We start from the raw sequence: 23,095 nt of genomic DNA, 5'->3' as shown, positions 1-23,095 counted from the left end.
GATTTCTACCACTATTTTCAACAAAATAAGCTTTTAACATAGACTAATGAGAGAAAAATTATGCAAAACTTACTTTCTTCGCTTCTAATGGTGGCCGGTCAGTTTCCTCCTAAGAAAAACTCGTCGATTTTCTTATTTTCCTTCCTTTCTTTCTCTCATATCATCGGTTTCAGAGTTATAATATCACAGGGCAGTTTTGGGTTTTCATTCTTTTTAAAAATTTTTACAAATTTTTGAATTTTTTTTTTTTTAAACAATGGTCAACGACCATTTTGAAAAATTGTACGTTGCCCATTTCCTCTGCACTGCCTCGCCACCCACTCACGCCACCATAGGCGGCCACTTCTCCATCACGATCCGTAACTACCGCCAACCACCTCGATCGCCCAGCGAAACTAGAAGCAAGTTTAATCGCTCCACCATCTCTCAATTTAATTAGTACTTTAAGAATTTTTGAGTTTTCATCATTCATAATGATTTGATTTCTTGATTTCAAGATTTACAAAAAAAATGTAGACACAGATGTTAATTAAAATACCCATTTTGTTGCATCAAATACATTTTAAAGTTCAGCCACAGATTTGACCTCTGTTGTGTCTAAACATTTTTTGTGCTAGTAATTAATTCTTCATTTGGGAGTTTCGGAGTCTGAGTTGTGCTTAATTTCTGCTGATATTTATAAAACATGCATTGACACTTGATATGCAATTAAATTTGCGCCATGTCCATGTCTTGAAAACTTTTACAGTGACTTTTTTCCGTGTATTAAATTTGTGGTGCTTTGCAGATTCTTGTTTGTCTTTAAATTTAAAATATAAAGTTGACTCGTGGCTGCTCAAGGAATTAGAAATGGTGCTGGTACTGGCATTAGGTGATTTGCACATACCACATAGGGCGGCGGATCTGCCACCAAAGTTCAAGTCCATGCTTGTCCCAGGCAAGATCCAGCACGTAATCTGCACTGGAAACCTATGTGTCAAAGTGAGTTACCGTTTTACCTATTAAGTAATTTTAGGAATCATTGTGTTCACGATAATAGAGGTATGCTATTATTCAAGAAGATCTATGAATAAACAATTCAATATTTATCCAGTCATATGCATCTACTTTGCCTTGAAGCGAATGCCAAAACCTTCAGATTCCACATTAGTATTCCCTTAATTTAACTGGTTGGTTACTGATTTTAATCAATAAGCAAGAGAAAAAATAATATCAACACGTTTATTATATTTGCTTCCTTGTTTGAGAGGTTCTTCTATCATGTTTTACTTGTGCTATATATTGCGCCATCTGCATTGGAAACTTATATTTCAATATGAATTGATATACCTTTAATAGCTCTCTCTTGTTTTCTCATTAAAAAGGAAAGATATTTTATGGGTTTCTGTCGTAATCTATCTTTGGTTAGGATCGAATATTTCTGCAGATAGGATTTGTTTCAAGTCTTTATTTCTGTCTATTTAGCTGCTGCAACGTTCATACTGGCTTATTTTTCATTTCACGGTGTCTTTTACTTGCTTTTGCTCTCTACTTAAGTTGGTCTATATGAAATATTGTGAAAATGTGCATTAGTAATTATTGAATCTTTTAAAGTTTTTGTTTGTTGCCTGGCATTCCTATGTTGGGAACTGGAATCTAGAATTAGAATATTCTATTTATGAAAAATAGATCCTATTTTCAATGAAACAGCATAATTTATAATAATTTTGCATATTTATGCATACACTGAGATCGGTAGAAAAGATTTATATACATGCCTTGCTTGAAGTAGAAAATTTTGATTTCCAAAAGTCGATCATTGAGCTCTTTTTTAGTTTTTTTAACCCACAGGAATGGTACAAACCATATTTATGTGGTTTAAAGTTAAAACCATATTTACATGGTTATGTTGTCACCTGTGCCGGTGATTTATTTGAGAGGCAAATCTTATAAAATTCAATGGATTAATGAATTCGCATGGGAAATTTACCTTCAATTTTCAAGCATGAACCTTGATGCTGTTTTCTAAAATCTTTTCTAGCGAGCATCGAGATGTGAATGGGGGGGAAAAGGAAAAGAAAAGAAAAAGACTAAGAAACAAGAAAATATTGATCAGTAAGAAAACTCGGAATGGGTCAGAGGAACTTTAGATCTTCTGAAATAAGAAAAGACAGAGCTGCGTTGTTTTGAGAATTGAATGTTGATATATTTTTTTCTTTTATATATAAACATGAATGGCAGAGAAGCAATTATGGGCATTGTAATTTTTTCTTGACAATGCACTGCACCAACATTTCAGAGTTCCCTTTTTTGTTTCCTCCATCTTTTTTCTAGATATTACTTTTGAGTTGTGTTTAAACAACAAAACATACCCTTACAATGTTGTAGGATGTGTAAAAATCAAGCCCAAACAGACGAGATAGCTCTAAAAGTGTAAACTTTGATGCTGTTAATAAAGGCCTCACACACTTCTTGATGTCAGCCCAGGAAGTTTTAAAACAATGAACTAGTTTACGTCTTTCATTTATTTAATTTGAGAAGAAATCATTAGAAATGTCCACTTTCACATATCCATTTGCAAAAATGTCCACCATTGCAAATCCTTGCAAAAATGTCCATTTTGGAATAATTTAGACCAAAATACCCTGTTGACAATTTATGATTTCACACAAAGACAAAAATGGACATTTTTGCAATTAAAAATTTTTTTGACCAATAAAATTTTGATACATAACTTGCCCTATTTATTTCAAAAGTGCACACGTCAAATTACAATAAATGTTATTTTTCTCATAGACACAGAAATGTCAATAACTACATTTCAAATGTAGAGAAATGTCATGTTCGAAATGAAATGTCGTTCTAGATATCTAATATGTCGAGAACATTTAATATTGTAATTTGACATGTGTTCTTTTAAAATAGGAACGAGGTTCAAATATCGAGAACAACATTTAAAATATCGAGAATATCATTTTAATGTAGCTTCTCATGGAAGCTAATTCTTGAAATCTGCAAAAAATTGGAAAAAAAAATTAATTGCTTCATTTTTTCATTAAGGGCATAATAGACAGTTTAGTATTAAATTTAAAAAGTGGACATTTTTTAATTGACACCCATGAAATTGGACATTTTTGAAAATACCCCTTAATTTTATTGGACTAAAATTTGTATATCTTTGACATGTTGTTAATGAGCTAATACCATCTGATCGGCTTGAAATGTAGACTTGGTGGATTGTAAGGAGTTGAACAGTGGGATAACATGTCAATAAAACGACATATAGACATGGAATGTAGTATGGTAATGGATGTGTATTGTGAGTTTGACCATTTTGGCTCCTTCCAGAGTGCCAGTTAATAGACTTCAAAGTTTATAGGAACCAAAAAAGTTGTTTTTTGTAAAATGCACATGTCCTTTAGCAGCATTTTATGAGGTAAAATGATTATGGAGCCTAAATAACTCAATTCTCTCCCGTGAACTATTTGTGTCAATGGATTAGTCCGATCCAAAACTTGAGATAAGGGGAGATATCTAGTAACAATAAGAAGGAAAATGATTGAATGGAGGAGCTCCTGAACATTTGGCTATCTTAGATGTGTCAATATCAATGAGGTTGAAATGATGTCTATCAATCTGAGGAGGGCATTGAAGAAGTATGCACTTGTGTTTTGTTGACTCTGAGCTATAAAAAAGTTTAGAGATATATTTGATGTCGTTATGCAAACAAAATTAGTAGCTGTCTTAATGTTTAATGGTTATGTAAGTTTTATAGAATTTTATTGGTACTCGATACAAAGGAAGTGTGAACTTGATTTTATGCTAGGATGTGGGTTCCCAACTTGATCTTTCAAAGTGAAGATCTTGCAAAAAACAGAAAAGAAAAGAAAAACTGAATGACCCTTGCTAGATGAAGGGTTTTATCTGATCTGAGATGACGAAATTCTGTAAATGATAATGCTGGAAGATATTTGGGATAGCATGGAAGTTCAGACCAAAGGATTGTTGCAGGAACACCTTTGAAGTTCTTCTCTTTTCTTTTCTGCTTCTTTTGGTGAGACCTGGGCCTTCTAAGCAAAAACATATCTTCCTTTTCATACTTAGAACTTTGTTTTTATTCATGAAGTCCATGAACATATGTCTGACCGCCGAAGGAATTGTGAGGATGTGAGTCCATGTTCCTTGTAAAACCATTTAAAAATATACCTCGGGGTTTGCAAGTTCTAATTTATTGTGCTTAGTATCCAGGGGTTTACAGAATTTTGATTACCAGTTAATTACCATCACAGAAGATCGTTGTGAATTGTGAGGATGGCTGGATCCCTTTTTTGTCGAGTGTACACACTTCACTAGCTTGACATATAACCTTGATATAGGGAGTTGATCATCAAAATTTCGCAACCAAGTCAAGTGTGAAAATACAACTTCTCATTATTTACCATGTGGGAGTTCTTCCTTGCTGGACAGGGTTGCAGGAACTGATAAATATCAATTGTTTCCCACTTTTTGGGCTTAATATCTGATGTAAATATTAGTTCTTTAAAGGCTATTTACTAGGTTTTTTTTCCTACTTAACCATAACTAAGTTCGCCTTTCTTCTCAGATATGATTTTGCACGTACTTATATTTTAGTACTTTACTGTATGAAGACTTATCATATTAAATATTCCTATGCTTCGATTGAGTTGGCATGATCATTTGGATGAAAGTTGAAAATGTATGTGAAGTGCGGCGAGATTGGCCTAAACTGGTGCTATTACATTTTTATAGAAGAAAAGCTACAATATAGGGAAGTAGATTTTTTTTTTTTTTTTTCCTGGAGAAAAGCTACAATATAGGGAAGTAGATTTATTTATTTTTTTTACCTGGAGAGGTCCAAAATGGTGAGGAAGACAGATAATTTGAAAGTTTCATGGCACCTTGTATAGAAACTTGAAGTTCATTTGTCTTCTGATCTTCTCTATTCAACGTGTTTGACTAAATGCTTTTGGCATTACGTGTTACAATCAGTCTTTAGTTGGATGTTTATTTGTTTAAAGCTTTAGTAAATAATATTCTATATAAATTTTTGATTCAATGGCATTTTCACTGAGCAGGAAAAACCGAACATGCTAAGTATGGAATGACTTAAACAATGTGATTATATTTGCAGGAGGTGCATGACTACTTGAAGACTGTTTGTTCAGACTTGCATATTGCTCTAGGTGAATATGATGAAGAGACACGTTACCCGGAAACAAAAACACTTACTATTGGTCAGTTTAAGCTTGGAGTGGGTCATGGTCATCAGGTGTGATTTCATTTCATTTCCTGTGATGTTTTATCCTATTTTGAGTTGAGGGTTGTTATTTGTTTTTCCTGATCATCAGGCATGTATTGTAGTTGGTTTTTTTTGGCCTCTTATTTCTAACCAGGCCTTCATTGTACTGCTTATCGAGTAGTGGCTGAACAAGTGACAGTACATAGTACATCTTTTCGAATTATACAGTTTAGAAGCTTCATTCTGCCTCCTTACCTTCACGCGCTCGTGGATCAAAACATCTGGTGGAATGATTGAGAAATCTGGTAAAATAGTCATATACTGATTCTGTATTGTTTTTGCTTTTCTGAAGGTTATTCCATGGGGGGACTTGGATTCACTGGCCATGCTCCAGAGGCAGCTAGATGTGGACATTCTTGTCACTGGCCATACCCATCAGTTTACAGCATACAAACACGAGGCTGGAGTCGTCATAAATCCAGGGTCGGCAACAGGGTCCTACAGTAGTATCAATTATGATGTCAATCCGAGCTTTGTTCTCATGGACATTGATGGGCTGCGGGTTGTGGTATACGTATATGAACTCATTGATGGAGAGGTCAAGGTTGACAAAATTGATTTTAAGAAGACGACGGCATCAAGCACTTGACCTACTGATGTGAAAGGTGCTCGTGAATGCATTCATCAGAGAGTATCAGCAGTGGATGAATATGCATATGCATTCAGATCCTGGTTTCACATATTTTTATTTTTTCGATTTTCATTTCCTTTCTTGGTGGCGCTTATACGACTGTTTGCCTAAGGCCATTTTCTCATGGATTTGGTTTAATTGGTAGGGATCTTAGATTTGGTTGTCTTTCTTCCCCCCCCCCCACAAAAGACTTTTCTTTGGTTGCTTTATAATTCCGTGCACAACTTATCAATTAGTTGACTTCTAATTTGAAATTTATAATGAACATTTATGACGAAGAGAAATGTCCAATCCGTTATGATGAGTTGTTTGACATGATTAGTTGTGTGTTTGACCTCAGTTATGCGAAGAAAATCGATTTTTATTTTATTATTATTATTATTATTATTATTATTATTATTATTATTATTATTTTTATTTTTATTTTTATTTTTATTTTATTTTTTATTTTTATTTTGGGGCAAGCAAAGGAGGGGTCCTAAATAAATAACATAAACTTGGGTGACAGACATCAAATATCATCACTCATATTTTGGTCAATAGATCGTTTTGGCCCTTACCTATGATGCAAGGAAAAAAGTGGAAACTACAGAAATTCAGATCTTTAAATATCATAGTTCAAAATTCAGGTACAATGTTTGATTGTTCACAAATCAGGTATTAATAGATTTAAATCCCTCAATTCACATTTCAAACCCTAATTGAAATTTCACCCCTCCCATTACAAGACACTTTCCCATCCCCTCTCATTCTATGCTCGACGTCGGCATGAAGAATAAACACCGCAACCAGTGACGAAAGAAAGGGCGATGGCATGGGGTGGTGTCGGCATCGACATAGGAGGCGACATTGCTGGGAACGCAGCGTTGCGACATTAAACTGTTCTTCTCTTTCCGATCTGAAGGCAATGGTTTCCGAACTGTTCTTTTCTCTTTCCGAACGATTCTTTTCTCTTTCTGGCATAGGGGAGGCATTTGATCTGTATTTATCTCTCTCTGTTTGATTTGCAGTTTTCTAGTTTTTCGATTGAAGGTACTGGTTACTGGTGAGATGTTTTATGGTAGTGGTGGTGGTCGACGATGGTAATGTGGTGGTGCTTGTAGTGTTTTGACATGATGATGTGGTGGCTTCTGTGTGCCCGACGGTGATGTGGTGGCATTTGTTGTGTTTGACACGGTGATAGTTTGGTTCAGGCGACAATGGTGTGGTTGGTGATTTTTTATTTTTTATTTTTTTTGTGTGTTTGGTCGTGGTGGTTTCTAGTGGTGGTGGAGGTGGATATGGTGGCGGCGATTTTTGTTAGTGGTGCTGTCATGGGGGTATTGGCAGCGGTGGCGACGGTATAAGAGTGGTTGCAAGTGGCAGGGGTAGCGTTGGAGTTGGTGGTGCCCGATAATTTGATGTGTGGCCAATTTTTTGATTATCAGTGACCAATTATTTAACTATGACTTTAAAATTCGATCATCTGTGATCAACAAATTTAAAAATATGTGATCGATATATAAACTGTGACTTGTAATTTTTTCATCTGTGACCAATAAAATAATATGTGACCTACAAAAATTTTGATTTGTGACCTCAAAAAAATCTGTGATCAACTGATTTGATGATATACGATCAGTAAATAAATTTGTGACCTATAAGTATAAATTTGTGATCATTAATTATGTAAATGTGACTTTATTATCTTTATTTAATAAATATTTTTAATTAATTAAATATAATCCTGAATTTTGAAATTTCAAACTATTTATCTGATTTTTAAAATGGTGTAAACAATACACCTGGATTATGAATTTTTCCCAGGAAAAAAATTGCGTTTAGAACAACGGCTTGGCCCATGTTTGGTTTGGATTAAAATATCAAGTTAAAATCAACAATTAACTTTAATTACATATTTTATGGGATTCACAACTTTTTTGCAACGCATTTTATCAACTTTTATCAAAATTTACTAAAAATTTGATTTTAATCTCTACAATCTAAATTGTGACATGCAAATTTTAATTTAAACTATTTCATTTCAAAGTATTAGATGTTGATAAAAATCTGATTATTATCAAGACAAACAAGGATTAAGTAATTAAGGGCCTATCTGGGAGAGCTTTTCTCCCAATTTGAGCAATTAATTGACTGTTACTCACTACATAATGGGTTCCAGTTTGGTTGCGAAATTTGATGTTGTTATAAATGAAATACCGAAAATACCCGTCTTGCATGCCAAATGAATTTAATTTTAAGGGCAAAGAGGTCATTCTGACATAAAATGTCCAAAATTGCGGCTACAATGTCTGAAATTCTGTAGCATCCGTATTGTCTCGATGAAAAGCAACGGTCCAAATTTTAATTATCAGGGTTGAAATTGCAATTTTAAGTGTGCCTAGACAGGGGTTAAAACTTAAAACCAGATTACATAACTCCTAATGGTAACAAACAAACTTCTTTATTACTTATTTGACCAAAACAGTATGAAAAAACGGCTAGCAATTTAAAATTTGAAATTCGAAAGCAAGCGCATGGACCCAAATCCTAATAGCCGTTCCATTTGGAATGTTTTTTTTCCCGCTCGCCCTTTTCTCTTCTTCTATAAATATAGAAATCCTCTCATTTTCTCTCTCCGTCTTCTCATTCATCTCTGAAAACTTCTCATTCATCTCTGAAAACTATGGATGATTCTGTCGCCAAAGTTCAATCTTCAGCTGCTTCTGGTAAACCTTTATTAGCACAGGAAAAATTGATAGCACTAAATTTGCGTGTTATACTATTTAGTTTTATATTCAATTGATAGGGGAATTTTACGCTGTGAATGCAGGCAGATCAGCTACAAGGCTTCTGCGGTATCCACTCCGATCGGCCACCAAATCCAAGGAGGAGAAGCCACCACTCGTTGATTCCTCAAACTCATCTGCCCATGAGAGGTTTTTCTCTCTCTTTATATGTTATTGATTTGTATTTTTTATGTTATATATTTGTATTTTAATTTAGCTTTTAATTCTTCTGTAATTCTCCACTGATATTATAAATTCAGGTTTTCTTTTGATTGTTTATTCCGGGTGCATCTGGTAGATGGATTGAAGATAGTAAAGATATCTTACAGTTACTTTCAGTTAGAACAATTTTTTTTTTTTTTTGGGGTCATTAACGATTTAATTATGGCCACAGAATTAAGAATTAGATCACCCCCACGATTCCACGAACTGAAGAATGATTTTTTTTTTACCACTTTCTTTTAAATTATTTTTCCTCTGAAGTAATTACCCCCTTTAAGGAAATATTCGGTCAAACTGCAATGGATATGGACAGCTATGAAAAAATTTTCATACAATTTCTACATGAATTGATATTTTTGTTCATTGCAATTGTTGTTAAGGTGCTTAAATTAGTCATGGATACTTCACCTGTGAAGATATATGTATAGCCAATTTATTATTTTCAGTATAAATGCCTTTACTAGAACTGCAAAAGCTGCAAGACTGATGTAAATTAAATTTTTTAAAGTTTGCTGCTATTTCTTATTCCATAAGATTGCAGATGGTAGTCTATGATATAGTGTAAGCTCCACCTAGAAAATCAGAGGGCATGTGAAAAATGATGCAGAGATATATAACATTTTCATTACAAAATATGCAAACAGCTGCAATGCAATTTATGCGCGCTGAAAAGGCACATATGCTACTCTATTTTCTGATCTTCATTTCCATGAAACTATCGCTTACTATTATTTTTGGTGTATATATATATATAGGGGAAAGCTTGCATCAAGTGTGAGTAAAAGTGTTGGTGTTCTTGATCTGTCTGACAAGAAGGCGGCTGCCAAGCCACCAAGAAGGCTGTCTGTTCCTTCCAAGCCGACTGCCAGCCCTGCTCCAAGAACTATTGGAAATATCACTCCAATTTCTGAGACGAGGGCAAAGAGATCTGCTGGAAAACACGACAAAAGTAGTGATACACCAGTCTCTGATGTTTCGAAATCATCAAGTCGAAAGAAATTCAGTGTTCTATCATCAGCCTCTTATTGGCTGTCTCAGATTAAGCTCTCTGAATCTGCTGCTAAGCATTCGATTTCACTAGGTTTCTTTAAACTTGCTTTAGAGGCTGGATGTGAGGTATTGTTAAAAGGAAATTGATAAATGTGTAATTGAAATTCTTTTGTTCTTAAATTCACACACAAACTTTAGATTTTTCTATGGTGACACTGACCTCTTGGTATATGCATTATCTATTCCTACTTTTTCTCAGCCCGTGCAGCGAATGAGGGAAGAGCTAAAATCATATGTTCACTGCCATAACCTTTGTGAACTTGGAGAACCTTTGAAAGAACTATTTGACAGCTATGAAATTTCAGAGAAATTTGATCAGTCAAATGTCTCTGATACCGGTTCTCAAATGCCTGGAGAAGGAAATAACTCATCTGATGGAGATGTCAGCTCTTCTTCTGTAACAGATTCTGAGAAGCCGAAGCCAAAGCTCAAGGCACTGGACATTGATGCTGATGTAGATTGCCAAATTAAAAAACCAAACAAGGAAACGTCTCAAATGAATGACTCTGTAAAGAGGAGCAGAAGATCAGTCCACAAGAATGTGACAAGTGCAAAGTCTCCTTCAGAAGTTCAGAATCGCAGCACTCAAAAGAAACCCCAAAAACCATTAAAGCAAGATGTTGCTAAGAAGGGGAAGGTGATGAAACAGGGAAAGAAGTCTGCTCCTGGAGAAGGTAATTGCACCAATTCGTTTACATAATAATTTATTTCTTTAAAATTCTTGTTTAGTAGTCCTATTAACTGTTTCTTTTACTGTTGCAGGTCCCCTTAGCACTCCACCAGAGGAATCACTTCAAGAAAACAAAGAGAACATGGTAAAGATTCTGCTATATACAAGAAACTTGATTAATTTTGTGATTCCTAATAATTTCTAATTTTGAATATTTTACTGTAGGCTGCTTCTCAGATGGAAGAGATCGAATCGACTGATGTCTAAATTACATCTTACCCTAAGCAATGCTTAAAGTTTACTAAGTATTATTTGGTTTGGCCTTCATGGTATTAGTTGGAGCCTCTTCATTTATATACATTACAGAAAAAGGTTTAATGTGTGAAGTTTGTAATTTTCTTGTCTATCTGTTTTGGAAAGTGAATTACTTCTATCAATCAATACACAAATTATTTGTTTCTTTAATTGTATTTAGTTAAAAGAAAGTTGAGAAATTTACAGATATTATATTTTTGAATTCAAATCCACCTCCTAAAATACCTTAACTACACTGATCATCTCAATACATTTAATCAACTATTGCAACGAAATTTATGAGTCACAAAAGATAGAGAAATGGTAATATAAATTCCAAGAGCCAAGTGCATTACAATTCCAAGGAAAATCAATGCATATCATTCCAATTACATTACAAGACACAACTCAACATCATAGTACTAGAAGCTATAACAGGACTTGAATTGTGTCACAATTGAAAAAGTTTGCTCAATTGGTACATTTTACTTAAAAGTAGGTTTCCAAAGTCTTGCTTTGATTCGTCGACTGTTTCTATGCATGGGTCAATCAGCTGTCCAGCTCTGCTCCACAATTTCCCTTACCTTGCGATTATAATCTCGCTTGTTCTCACTGAACATCCGAGCAGCTTCAGAATTTGCAGGGGAATTAGGGTTTGGATCACATAACAAAGACTGCACAATAATAATGAAAATCACGCAATTCATTAGATACAATCTGTTCTTATAAATTTAAAATGGAGAAAGATACCAGTAATCGTAACAGATAATGGTTATGCAACTTATAAGAAATCTGTTACTCTATTTCTGTGTGTTAGGAACACATCCTACCTTTCATTAATTAAGCATTTTTCTCTTCAAATGGCAGATAATACATGCCAGTGAGAAATTTAATCATGGCTCTTGCATTTCACACACTGAAACCTTGGACACTGGTTGCCATATAAAGTCGAGCCAAAATCTAGCATTCAGTATTGCGACCACTGTGTAATATTTTCTAGAAACTTAAAAGTTTCAGTAATTTGTTCTGGAAATTCGCTGAAGTCTAGAAACATGACATTTATGAAATGTTGCCTAACTATTTGTATAGATTGCAACGTGAAAGCGTTGAAGTAATATAATGAGTCATAAGGAGACCCCAGAACTTTCAGAGAAAAAGTAACGAAAATTTTCTGTTGACAAAGGAAAATATATTAGAATCAGTCATCTAACCTCTGGTTTATATCTTTGAACAGTGGTTAATTTTTCCCTCAACAATACAACATCAAATGATGGATACTTTGTACGAGAAAACAAAAGAGAGATATTTCGTATCTCCTACTAAATCACTAAGTACAGTAAAGGTGTAGATGAATTTCTTCCTTCGATGTCTATATTCCATTGAGTAATGCTATTCATAGTGAAGACTGTCAGTAGTCGCCCTATGTGGTATACACTTAGCAATTTGGTATTTGATACATAAATATAGTAGTTATTTTTTGAATTATACATCAAATGCAAAACTGCCAAGTATAAGCCACATAGGGTGACTGCCGGTAGTCTTCACTGCAAATAGCATTATACATATTCCATTACCATTGAAATTTTAAGGTGCAAATACACACCGCTTCACACAAAGGTAATTCAGTTTCGTGAGCTACACTTTATGCAAATAATTTGCAAGAAAATAATCCAATTTGTATCAAGGAAACTTGTTCCATATGCATGGCTGGGTGCAGGAGAAAAATTCTTGATCAAATAAAAGATGGCTGAAGATGCCCCGGCTCCCTTTAGTGGACTTTGTTAAATTGATTTATTCAAACACATCTCCTCACTCTTATCTTATTTTGTACATGGAGACAAATCCACATTCAGTTTCTAGACACATCAAGAGGCAAAATGGCAGTGAGAGATAAATACACATTTTCAGCTCTATTCAATACAATTTTGCAGAGCTAAACTGGGGGAAAGCACAAAGAAAACCTACTCTACTAAAGACCAGCGTGTGTAGTAGCAAGATTTGCCACAGTACATGGACGATATAATAATAGGATAAATTATGAACAAACATTGGGATATACAACAGAAAGAATTTGCCATTAAATTGTGATAGTGGTGAAATAGTAACTGCAAATCAGAAACACAAGGGGTAATTCCATATCATTGACGAATTCAATAACATTCTAGGGTCTTATTAAACAAAATAACACAAAATTTTGAAAATTTTTATCATTGATGTATTGAAATTTGATTAGGTATTAAGTTCAAGAATATCTGCCTTCGAATGTTCAGGACATATAATTGTACGAAGCCAGTAAGTTACCTTTTTTGCTTGGTTTAAAGGATATTATTAAGGGAGACTAGAAAGAAAGAAATCTAATTGCCAAGGTTCCTCAACATTTGGGGGAAAAAAGATATAAGAATTGAGGACATCCAGTCGTTTTTATTTATTTCTAGTTGGACCTTATTTCATTTTATGGACTTTATTGTTTTGGATTCTTATTAGGCTTATATTGGCCCAAGCCCAATCTAGTTAGGATTTAGGTTTTTAATATTTAAACTACTTTGCATTGTAATTTATTTTCAGTTGATGATTGAATAAGGATATTTGGTGGCTTGTGGAGAAATTTCCCTCTTCCCCATTCTTCTTCTTCTTCTGTTTTCTTCTTCTATCATCCTTTCCCCTTATTTATTTTTCATGTTCATTGATTTCTTTTTTTCTATTAATTTTCCTACGGTTGTGCTACCTGCACAGGGTCTGTAGCACAGATCCTGTACAGGTACACACACATGGGATGGACCCCACACATGGGGTCCACCTCCCATGTGAGATGCCCTGTACATGTCCTATGCAACAGGGCTTGTAGAGAAGGCATTTCCAATTTTCCTATTGGTGCTGCATCAAATCTGGTATCAGAGTTAAAATTTGGGTAATTTTTCATCTACAATCCAAAACTTTCTTTCTATCCTCTTCCCCCCAAAAACTTGTGGAACAGCACAAACAAAATATTTGTTGTGAGGCAGTAGTTTTCTTGTTCAATTTTCTTTCTAGTTGATTAGGGAAAAAAATAATAATTTGTTACTGTTCACACCCGCAGTTTTTTTTTTAGATTTTTCAGCAATTTCACAAAAAATAAAAAATATCTACTGTTCATGGGTACTGTTCACACCCGGAATTTTATTTTTTTATTTTTTTCTGCAGTTTCCCAAAAAAATAATAATAATAATAAATAAATAAATAATCAGTTTTAGAGTTTTAAGCATTTGCTGCTGCTAAGTGTGCTGTTTCATAAATTTCATCTCTAACAATTAAACCTTACTTACATTCAGCCTACATACAAGGTCAACCCACCTTACGTTAACTCAACCCTATAATAATCCATATACCCACATATAATTATTATCCGCAAGCCCATTCCTTTTATCAAGACATTTAGGCCATATACTAGTGGCCTAAATTACTCCTAATCCTAGTTAAAACTCACTCTCACTTTATCCAATTCAAACCCACAACCCATTTCTTCTCAGTCACCATGGCCACCATAACCCACACTCACCAGACAAATCGTTCCACCTACACACAACCCAGACGCAGTACACCCCTCACTTCCACACTCAGGATAGAAGTCACAATCGTCTCCATCGCCACTTGCCGCCGCCAACACCACCACAATAGATTCTACATACACCACCAACAGAACTAGAACAGCAATCACTCATATTCACAAGAAACCACCGAAGCGAAGGAAAGGACGCAATTATATCCAGAGCCCACGTGTCAGCAGTTCGAGCAACTAAACGACAGGGAGTCCTTGACCTTTATTTATTGTTGGTTTACACTACTTCATTTTAAGATCGCATCATTTACATTGCTTGTGTTGCTGTTATTTGATAATTGTAGCCTTAAAAAATTCACTTGATCAAAATTTGTGAGTTCACATCCATTGTTCTCCGATTACCCCCACGTGATTAGACCTTTCGAATGGTCATTTGTATCATTGCTTTCTATTTTATATGCATCAGTATTATTAGTTTGCCACGTTTGGCCCTACGTAATCCCATCTTTTTTCAGTAACTTAAAAATAAAATAAATTGCTATTTTACTATTGGTACCCGTTGTTTATTGATCTCAGTAGTGCATTTCACTTAGCTTGTATTACTTTGTATGCATTTGCGTAGTGATCGCGTTACTACCTCTAGTTCTAGTACCCTTGCCATGGATCCGTCCCAAATTGAGGCCCTCACCCCACAGTTAGCACAATTACAAAATCAATTAACTGCTGTCCAAACTGAGGTAGCTGCTACTCGTGAGGAGAATAGAGCCCTAGCCGCTAAGTATGATGCCTCCCGGGTAGGTATAGACGGAGTCTTGAGTCAGGATCGTCACCCTGTTGCCTACTTCAATGAGAAGTTAAATGAGGCTAAACAATGGTACTCAACTTATGATAAGGAACTGTATGCAGTGGTCCAGGCTTTGCGCTATTGGCGCCACTATTTGTTGCCCCAGGAGTTTGTCCTTTATTCGAACCACGAGGCCCTCCGTTACCTCAACTTCCAGAAAAGATTAAGCTCTAGGCATGATCGTTGGATTGAATATTTGCAGACCTATTCATTTGTTTTAAAACACAATAAGGACGTGGAGAACCAAGCAGCTGATACATTAAGTCGTCGTATTTCCCTTTTGTCGATCATGAGTGTCAAGGTCATTAGTTTTGAAAGCTTAAAGAGGATTACGAGGCATGTCCCGATTTTAAAAATATCTTTCTTGATTTGCAAGGGGGACAATCAAACACCACAGATGGCTTCTGACTTGAGGAGGGTTATCTCTTTAGAGCCAATTAATTGTGCATCCCTCGAACTTCAGTGAGAGATTACATAGTATGGGAAATTCATGTAGGAGGTTTAATCGGTTACTTTGGGCATGATAAAACCGTAGAAAAAGTTGAACGCCAATTCTATTGGCCTAGTTTGAAGAAAAATGTAGCTAAGATTGTTAGTACATGTAACACTTGTCAATTGGCCAAATTGAAGAGGCAAAACACAGGCCTATACACTCCTCTTCCCGTCCCTAATTGTCCTTGGCAAGATGTTAGTATGGATTTTGTATTACGACTTCCACGCACCCCAAAGAAACATGATTCTATTTTCGTGGTTGTCGTTCGTTTTTCAAAAATGGCTCATTTTGTCCCCTATAGCAAGACTTCAGATGCGTTCAAAGTTGTCATGTTATTCTTTAATGAGATTGTTAAATTGTATGGGCTTCCTAAAACCATTTTTGGAGGACTTTGTGGCAAAAGATGGGTACCAAATTGAAATTTTCTACTGCCTACCCCCTCAAACTGACAGTCAAATTGTAGTTAATCGAAGTCTTGGTAACATATTACGTTGTCTGGTCCGAGAAAATCTTCGAAATTAGGATTTGATCCTTCCTATAGCTCAAATTGCTTATAACAGTTCCATGAATCGTTCATTGGGTATGAGTCCATTTGAAGCTGTTCACAGGTATAAGCGTAGGAAGCCGTTAGATCTCATTCCTATGTCCTAGATCTCATTCCTATGTCCCCACAGGTTAGAGTGTCAGTGTCAGCCGAAACATTTGCACAACATCTCCGTGATTTGCATATTGAGATCAATAAATAACTTGAAGCCAACAATGCAAAATATCAACTCCAAACTGATTTATATAAACGACATGTTGAGTTTAACATTACGGATTACGTTATGGTCCGCATTAGGCCAAAGCGACGTCTACATGGACCCGTCTCCAAATTACAAGCCCGTAGTGCTGGTCCTTTTAAAATTTTAAAGCAAGTTGGTTCAAATGCATATGTTGTTGACATTCCACCCCACCTTGGTTACCACTCTACTTTCAATGTTGAGGACTTAGTTGCTTATAAAGGCCATTTTATTCCCTCAGATGATCCTCTGTTACCCTCTTTTGTGGACCTTGACCCTAATTTTTTGGCCTTTTCTAACCCACTACCACCTCTTACAGCACATAAAGATAACATTGATGCTATTTTAGATGAAAAAACTGTGTTAACTAATGATGGAGTTGTTCGTTGGGTTGGTCGACCAAATTCTGACTGTACATGGATCTCCAGAGAGACACAACAATTGGATCCAAATTTATTGGAACTTTATCGGAGTCAGCAGGATCTTCCTTCGTCCAAATCGCCTCCCGTCCACCTAAGGGGAGTTGGTGAGGACACCAGATTTAGACATCCACTGACACATTTCTACAGACACCGGAAGAAGCTTGCCCCACTACTCAGCTTATGGTTGAGAGATTGACTGCAACCTATATTGACATATCCACTCGACAGGGTCGAGTTTTCTTCCACCCCGGGAGAGTTGATGAGGACATCCAGTCAATTTTGTTTATTTCTAGTTTTTATTTATTTCTAGTTGGACCTTATTTCATTTTGTGAACTTTATTGTTTTGGATTCTTATTAGGCTTATATTGGCCCAAACCCAATCTAGTTAGGGTTTAGATTTTTAATATTTAAACTACTTTGCATTGTAATTTATTTTCAGTTGATAATTGAATAAAGATATTTGGTGGCTTGTGGCGAAGTTTCCCTCTTCCCCATTCTTCTTTTTCCCCTGTTTTCTTCTTCTATCATCCTTTTCCCTGATTTCTTCTTTATGTTCATTGATTTTCTCTTCCTCTATTAATTTTCCTATTGGTGTTGCATCACAGTGTTTGTCATCCCCTGAGTCCATCTAATAAACCCAAATCCCTCGGACTTATATAGGCCACACCAATTATAGTAGGTTTACTAATTCTTGAAGAATATGGAAAGAATCTATAAAAATAATTTTACTAACAATAGAGTTTTGCATCCTCGATGGGTCAACCAACAGTATATGCATGCATGAAAACTGGATATTCCAACTAAAATGATTGAATTACAGATGGCCAGATTAAGTAAAAATTAACAAGAAAAATTGTAGATGAGCCTCTCCACTGCAGATTTCAAGACAACGTGTAGCTAAGACTCGCATCATCTAATGTCTCTTAGGATTCTGAAGGCATGTGATATTTTCCACAGTATAAGGAAAAGATCAAGTAGCACCCTTGCCCTCAGGTTGATAACGATATCAAGAATAAAGTTGTTGGTCAAACATAATTTTGCTTAAATATTAGCGGATTTATGAATTTATATTACAATGCGGAATGGATGTTTTTGAGTCACACATAAAAATCTTAAATATTGTGATATTCTGACAATCCAAGTATGAAATGAAAAAGTGCCCCTGTTTTTCCCTAGATAAACATACCCCGAAGAAATCTATTTTAACTAACGAAGAAGGTGAGACTAGAGTGTCTATGTAAAAGCACCCACAAGGTTTATCACACATTAATTTAATGTAACCAGCACTTATTGACTGCACTAAAGCAAATGCAACACCTAAGCAATAACACATTCTTGAAACAACATACTTGACCTTTGATCATTAAATCATATGAACTTTCACTACCACTTATAATGGTTAAAAAGATAAACACCATAACATACACTCCATCTGCATTACTAATCAATCAAAAAAATCCCATCTTCACAGAGGGTAACTAATTTATCATCTTATTTGGCAATGCAGATCCCTTGAAGCAGTAGCATCACACGCTAAAGTTAACCAAAGCAATGTACCTGGACAGAAGTAAGAATAGCCGCAACATCATATATTGGACTCCACTGATTTTGTAGGATATCCAAACATATACTTCCATCTGCATAAACTGATCATAAAAGATAAAATTCCAAGTCAAAGATCACATTATGCTACACATATCCTTCTGTACGTGCAACTCTTCGGAAATTGGAAGGTAAATAAGCCACATTACGCTATGGTTTACTTTAATACTTTAAACTGAATTTATTCACAGAAAGTTCCAGAATATAGATCTTACTATTGGGATGAAACATGCGTGAAACAAATCGCACTGTTGGAGGCTTGTTTGGGTAGTCTTCAGTGAATTGAAGTGTTAACTTGAACGTACCTGACACACTCAAAGAACATTTTATAACATTCGAGTCACAACAATATTATAAAATGAAAAAATAAAAAATTGCTGCTCAACAAAGCAAACATCAGACTTCAAAAGATTAAGATTGTCCTATTGTTGCTGTAAATACTTTCCAATTCTTTTATGTTGAATATGATTTGCAACCTGGCGTAAACATGATAAGAGCAAGAGTATATGAACTTGTATCCATTTAAAGCTAAATAGTTTTTCATATTCGTTATTACCCTCTACGAACAGCTTGGTACCAAAATTACAATCAGATCCTAAGCTTTACATCTCTTTTTTTTTCCAAATCTTTACATTTTTTTTTTTTTTTTTTTTTTTTTTTTTTGGGAGAGTGGAGTAGAAGTTGAATTGCAAAATGGTCATTAGAATATTGTTTCTCATTCAGAATTTTTCATCTTTCACAACATCATGTATCATTCACATTGTGTAAATATGAGATGAATCATGAGATGAAAATCTCACACGATTTTGATACAATTATTCTTTTACTTGTATAATGACATTAAGGAATGTCAGTTCAATCAAAGAAAATTACGAGGAAGGTTGAATGATTCGAATCAAGGACTTAATCTCAAAAATTGATAAAAGGTTAAATGACCAGGAAAGCAAGTTGATCTAGTTTTTCCCTACCCTAGCCTTTCAATGCCTCTTATAGTAATGTCATTAATCTTAACCGAAGTTCAGATACTCTTTTCGACATTTCTTGATCAAGCTGAGATACTAGTTGAAAAACATGAACATTTATACAAGTATATCCAACCAGTTCTGCAATCATGCATTTATTATATATATATAATTTATTTATTTCAGAAATCACATACAGAGACTAGAACTGTTTGGTAAAGCTCTCTACTTTATATATTAGGACTGGAGCTACAAATTCCAAAAACCATCACGACATTATGCACTTTCTAACTAATGCAAGTCAAGTTTTCACCATGTGTCATTAGTGAAGTCCTATCCTCCAAAAAATTACTCCAACCTAAAGTAGAAGGCATTCTCTATACTCAAATTAAAAACCAAACAGTCTACCCCATGCAGCATAATCACCATGCTTACACAATATAAAGATAGGATTGAACCATCTAAATTAATGCAAAGCAGCTCAAAACCATTTTCCTTTTCTTTGTAATATGTAATGACATTGTAATACTTCATTTGAGTGGTCAAAAAAAGCCAGGAGACGTTTAACCCATCAATGCATTGACAATGATTTGTGAATAAAAATTATATGCCCTTGTAGTATGAACAACTCCACAGTGGGTTTCACATTGAGTTAAAGCATACGACAAAAAATATTTTCCTTATTAAGCATCACATTCTGTGTCTTCTCGTGAAAATTAGGATTCTAAAATTTAGGACCAAAGAATTCATTCAAGGGAATGAGTTAAGTCTTCCAAATGATAGTGGCATCATACTAGTTTATGTTGCATGAGGACTATCAATCCAGTAAATTGGGTAAGAAAATGATTGAGAAGCATGTTTCAAAAATAAACATACGACATGTAATAATTACTGTGAAGCTAAACAAACAAAATTACAAAAGATGTAAACAAAATATACAAGAAATGGTAAATTTCTATACAAAATTCTGGCAGGAGAAGGACTCACCTCCATCCCAAGGTGTATCATCAGGACTGAAAACGCACATCAAAAAAGGAAAGGAAACACATAACATGTTATCCACCGATACTTGAGAAATCACAATACAAAGTAAATAGAAAAATAAGCAAACATATAAAATTGATGAATTAAGAAAAGACAATTTGTCAATAATGAACATTGTAATGTCCAAGCTCACCCAAATATAACAGCATTCCAAAGCATAATATTGTTGTCTTGAGGGGCACCGCTGATACCTGCAGGAGGGTCCTGTTGCAACCTCTTGAAATCCCTCATAAGTCTCTTCCTAGATGGAGTCGACATCCTACTTATCCACATATCAGAACAGTTAACCGCATTAATAAGCAGCAAAAACAATCAAAAGTATTTAATTTAAAAACAGCAACCGAGAAAAACAGCAAAAAAAATATTCTAACTTTTCATCAGCAATCTAAATGATGAGCTCAACTTACAATCAAGCAGCTCAGATACCCACAACAAAATAATTGACAATCACAGAAAAACCAAATCTAGACTGCATTTTCTCAAAAGAAAAGGAAAGAATAATTTGTTTTGAAAACAAAAATTAGGGTTACCCATTTCCAGAATTTGGACAGCCATAACAATCTAAATAAAACACAATCAAATAACAGTATAATTCAGTTGAAATTAGCAATAGATGACTTTTTTATTATACCCAGAATGGCCAGTATATTTATCGTCAACTAGATAAACACAACAAGAATACACCAAAAATTAAAGGTTCGTTGCTGTAATAATCATGATTCCGGGAAACTTTTTCCGCAATCAAGATCTACTTTGATACGCACATTTACGTAGGTTTACATGAATATTTACGTTACCAGAGAGGAGGCTGAAAGAGAATGCCTTTAGGTTGAGGGTGTGGAGCTCGTAATCAAAGGAATTTTTATATATTTGTTGGAATTTTATGTATGTATAATGTATGTATAGATTGGGTTGGCGTCTATCACTTCATCAGCAGTCCCCACCGTCTTTTTGGCAATCCACTTGCATACAGTTATTATTGGAAGGAAAAGTTACCAATACCATCCCCAACTATCCCCTTATTGCAATTTTATCCCTAACTTTTATTTTGCTACAAAATCAAACCACAAATTTTGAAGTAAGAAGTCAAAATTTTGTTACAGAGAAAGTTTTTACCATTATTTTAAATAGATAAAAAATTGAGTAAATACTAAAAAGAAAAAGAGCTACTACAATTGAAAGAATGTCAACCAATTGAAAGAAGCTCCATATAAAGTCACGAAGAATATGGGGATGATTCATACTTTGCACAGATATGTTATTTTACTATTATTTGTAAATCAATTAGTATATTGAAGTTGATTTAATTACTCAATTGTTTAACAATTGAACAGAAAGGGGTGAAAATTTGTGAACAAGATTCTTGAATATTTCAAGTTTTTATTAGTTTTAAAATTTCTATACTTTTTATTCATCCTTAAGAAGTTTCACTTTTTTCTTTCATTCCTTGATTTCCTTGTTTTCATGTTCTCACTGGCTTGACGTGTGGCCGTTGATTGTCATTCATCATAGATGTATGAGTTGGCTTAGCGGCACCATTGTGAACATATGATAAGCATGTATTATCTAGAATTAGGATTATCGAAGACGGTAATGCGACTATCATGATCATTCACGATACTCTACTAGCTAACTATATTTTGAATGGACTCTCTATTGTTTTGAAGTTTCTCACCTAATATCTTATAATATAATATTAGCATCAGTTTTCTTTGAATCTTAAAGGTAAGCGTCCGTTCTTGACTTCTGCGTGGATTAACGAGTTGGTGAATGCTTAGAACTTTGATTTCCAATTTTTGCCCCAAATTGGGGCTACTCCACTATTGTGTGAAATACTTGGTTTGAGAGGTCGATAATTATTCATACCACTTTATTTTTTGTCCGGGTAACAATGTGGTATATGAGTTAGCTTTTCATGCTTTTTTTATCTTATTTCAACTTTCGTTTTATTGATAGATCTTGTTCTTTTATTTTATTTCGTCTTTAATTTAAAAGAACATTGAATATCTGAGATTGAAATTCCAAAAAATAAAAATAAAAGAAAAAGAAAATTCACACAAGCACAAACTGAAAGTTGAGGAAAGAATGATGAAACAGTAAACCATTCATGGGCCCAAAAATATGTTTGGCTCGATTCACATTACTACCAGCTTACCAATTACCACCTCATCCTTTGGACTTCTCCTGCTGCCGCCGACGCAGAGGCACCACCGCCACGATTGCCAATGACTTTGCTGGAAGTGATCACCAAAGCTTCATCCACTTCAACGGAGACCCTATTATCCTCAAACTAAAGCCTGAAACCAATGAACTGAAAGAGGAATACCTTGTTAAACGGGTTAGGGATGGGAAATATTGCAAACGGATGCAGAAATAATCGAAGCAGGGCAAATTTTTTTTATGAAGTTGAAAAGAAAGCTGAAGAACTCAAACGCATTTAGAAAAGACGAATTCTTGGTAATGTTTATTACTTACT

General features: G+C 34.8%; 3 protein-coding genes across 4 annotated transcripts; 2 read left to right on the top strand and 1 right to left on the bottom strand.

Moving 5' to 3' along the window:
- The first annotated feature begins 273 nt into the window (after window positions 1-273).
- Window positions 274-6,204, top strand: LOC111374250 (vacuolar protein sorting-associated protein 29-like). The gene is made up of 4 exons (XM_022996902.1): window positions 274-401; window positions 788-981; window positions 5,132-5,269; window positions 5,592-6,204. Exons 2-4 carry the CDS (start codon window positions 850-852, stop codon window positions 5,886-5,888), a joined length of 567 nt encoding a protein of 188 aa, XP_022852670.1. The 5' UTR covers window positions 274-401; window positions 788-849; the 3' UTR covers window positions 5,889-6,204.
- A 2,342-nt stretch (window positions 6,205-8,546) lies between these two features.
- On the top strand, window positions 8,547-11,105 carry LOC111374248. The gene is made up of 6 exons (XM_022996899.1): window positions 8,547-8,638; window positions 8,743-8,848; window positions 9,676-10,036; window positions 10,170-10,644; window positions 10,733-10,785; window positions 10,866-11,105. Exons 1-6 carry the CDS (start codon window positions 8,596-8,598, stop codon window positions 10,905-10,907), a joined length of 1,080 nt encoding a protein of 359 aa, XP_022852667.1. The 5' UTR covers window positions 8,547-8,595; the 3' UTR covers window positions 10,908-11,105.
- Window positions 11,106-11,234: 129 nt separating this feature from the next.
- Window positions 11,235-21,582, bottom strand: LOC111374249 (ubiquitin-conjugating enzyme E2 2). 2 transcript variants are annotated; one of them, XM_022996900.1, is made up of 6 exons: window positions 21,417-21,582; window positions 20,753-20,878; window positions 20,563-20,588; window positions 18,829-18,918; window positions 18,569-18,657; window positions 11,235-11,608 (listed from the first exon to the last, which is right to left on the bottom strand). In XM_022996900.1, the coding sequence occupies exons 2-6, from the start codon at window positions 20,875-20,877 to the stop codon at window positions 11,480-11,482; spliced, it is 459 nt and encodes a 152-aa protein (XP_022852668.1). In that variant the 5' UTR covers window position 20,878; window positions 21,417-21,582; the 3' UTR covers window positions 11,235-11,479. The 2 variants fall into 2 exon arrangements, with proteins under 2 accessions (XP_022852668.1, XP_022852669.1); XM_022996901.1 differs by having other exon boundaries at window positions 21,412-21,519.
- Between the last annotated feature and the right edge of the window lie 1,513 nt (window positions 21,583-23,095).

Source organism: Olea europaea, unplaced genomic scaffold (genome assembly GCF_002742605.1).
Source record: "Olea europaea var. sylvestris unplaced genomic scaffold, O_europaea_v1 scaffold1223, whole genome shotgun sequence".
Classification (NCBI taxonomy): domain Eukaryota; kingdom Viridiplantae; phylum Streptophyta; class Magnoliopsida; order Lamiales; family Oleaceae; genus Olea; species Olea europaea.
The sequence above is the reverse complement of the archived record's forward strand: the minus strand, read 5'-3'. Positions and strand labels throughout refer to the sequence as shown.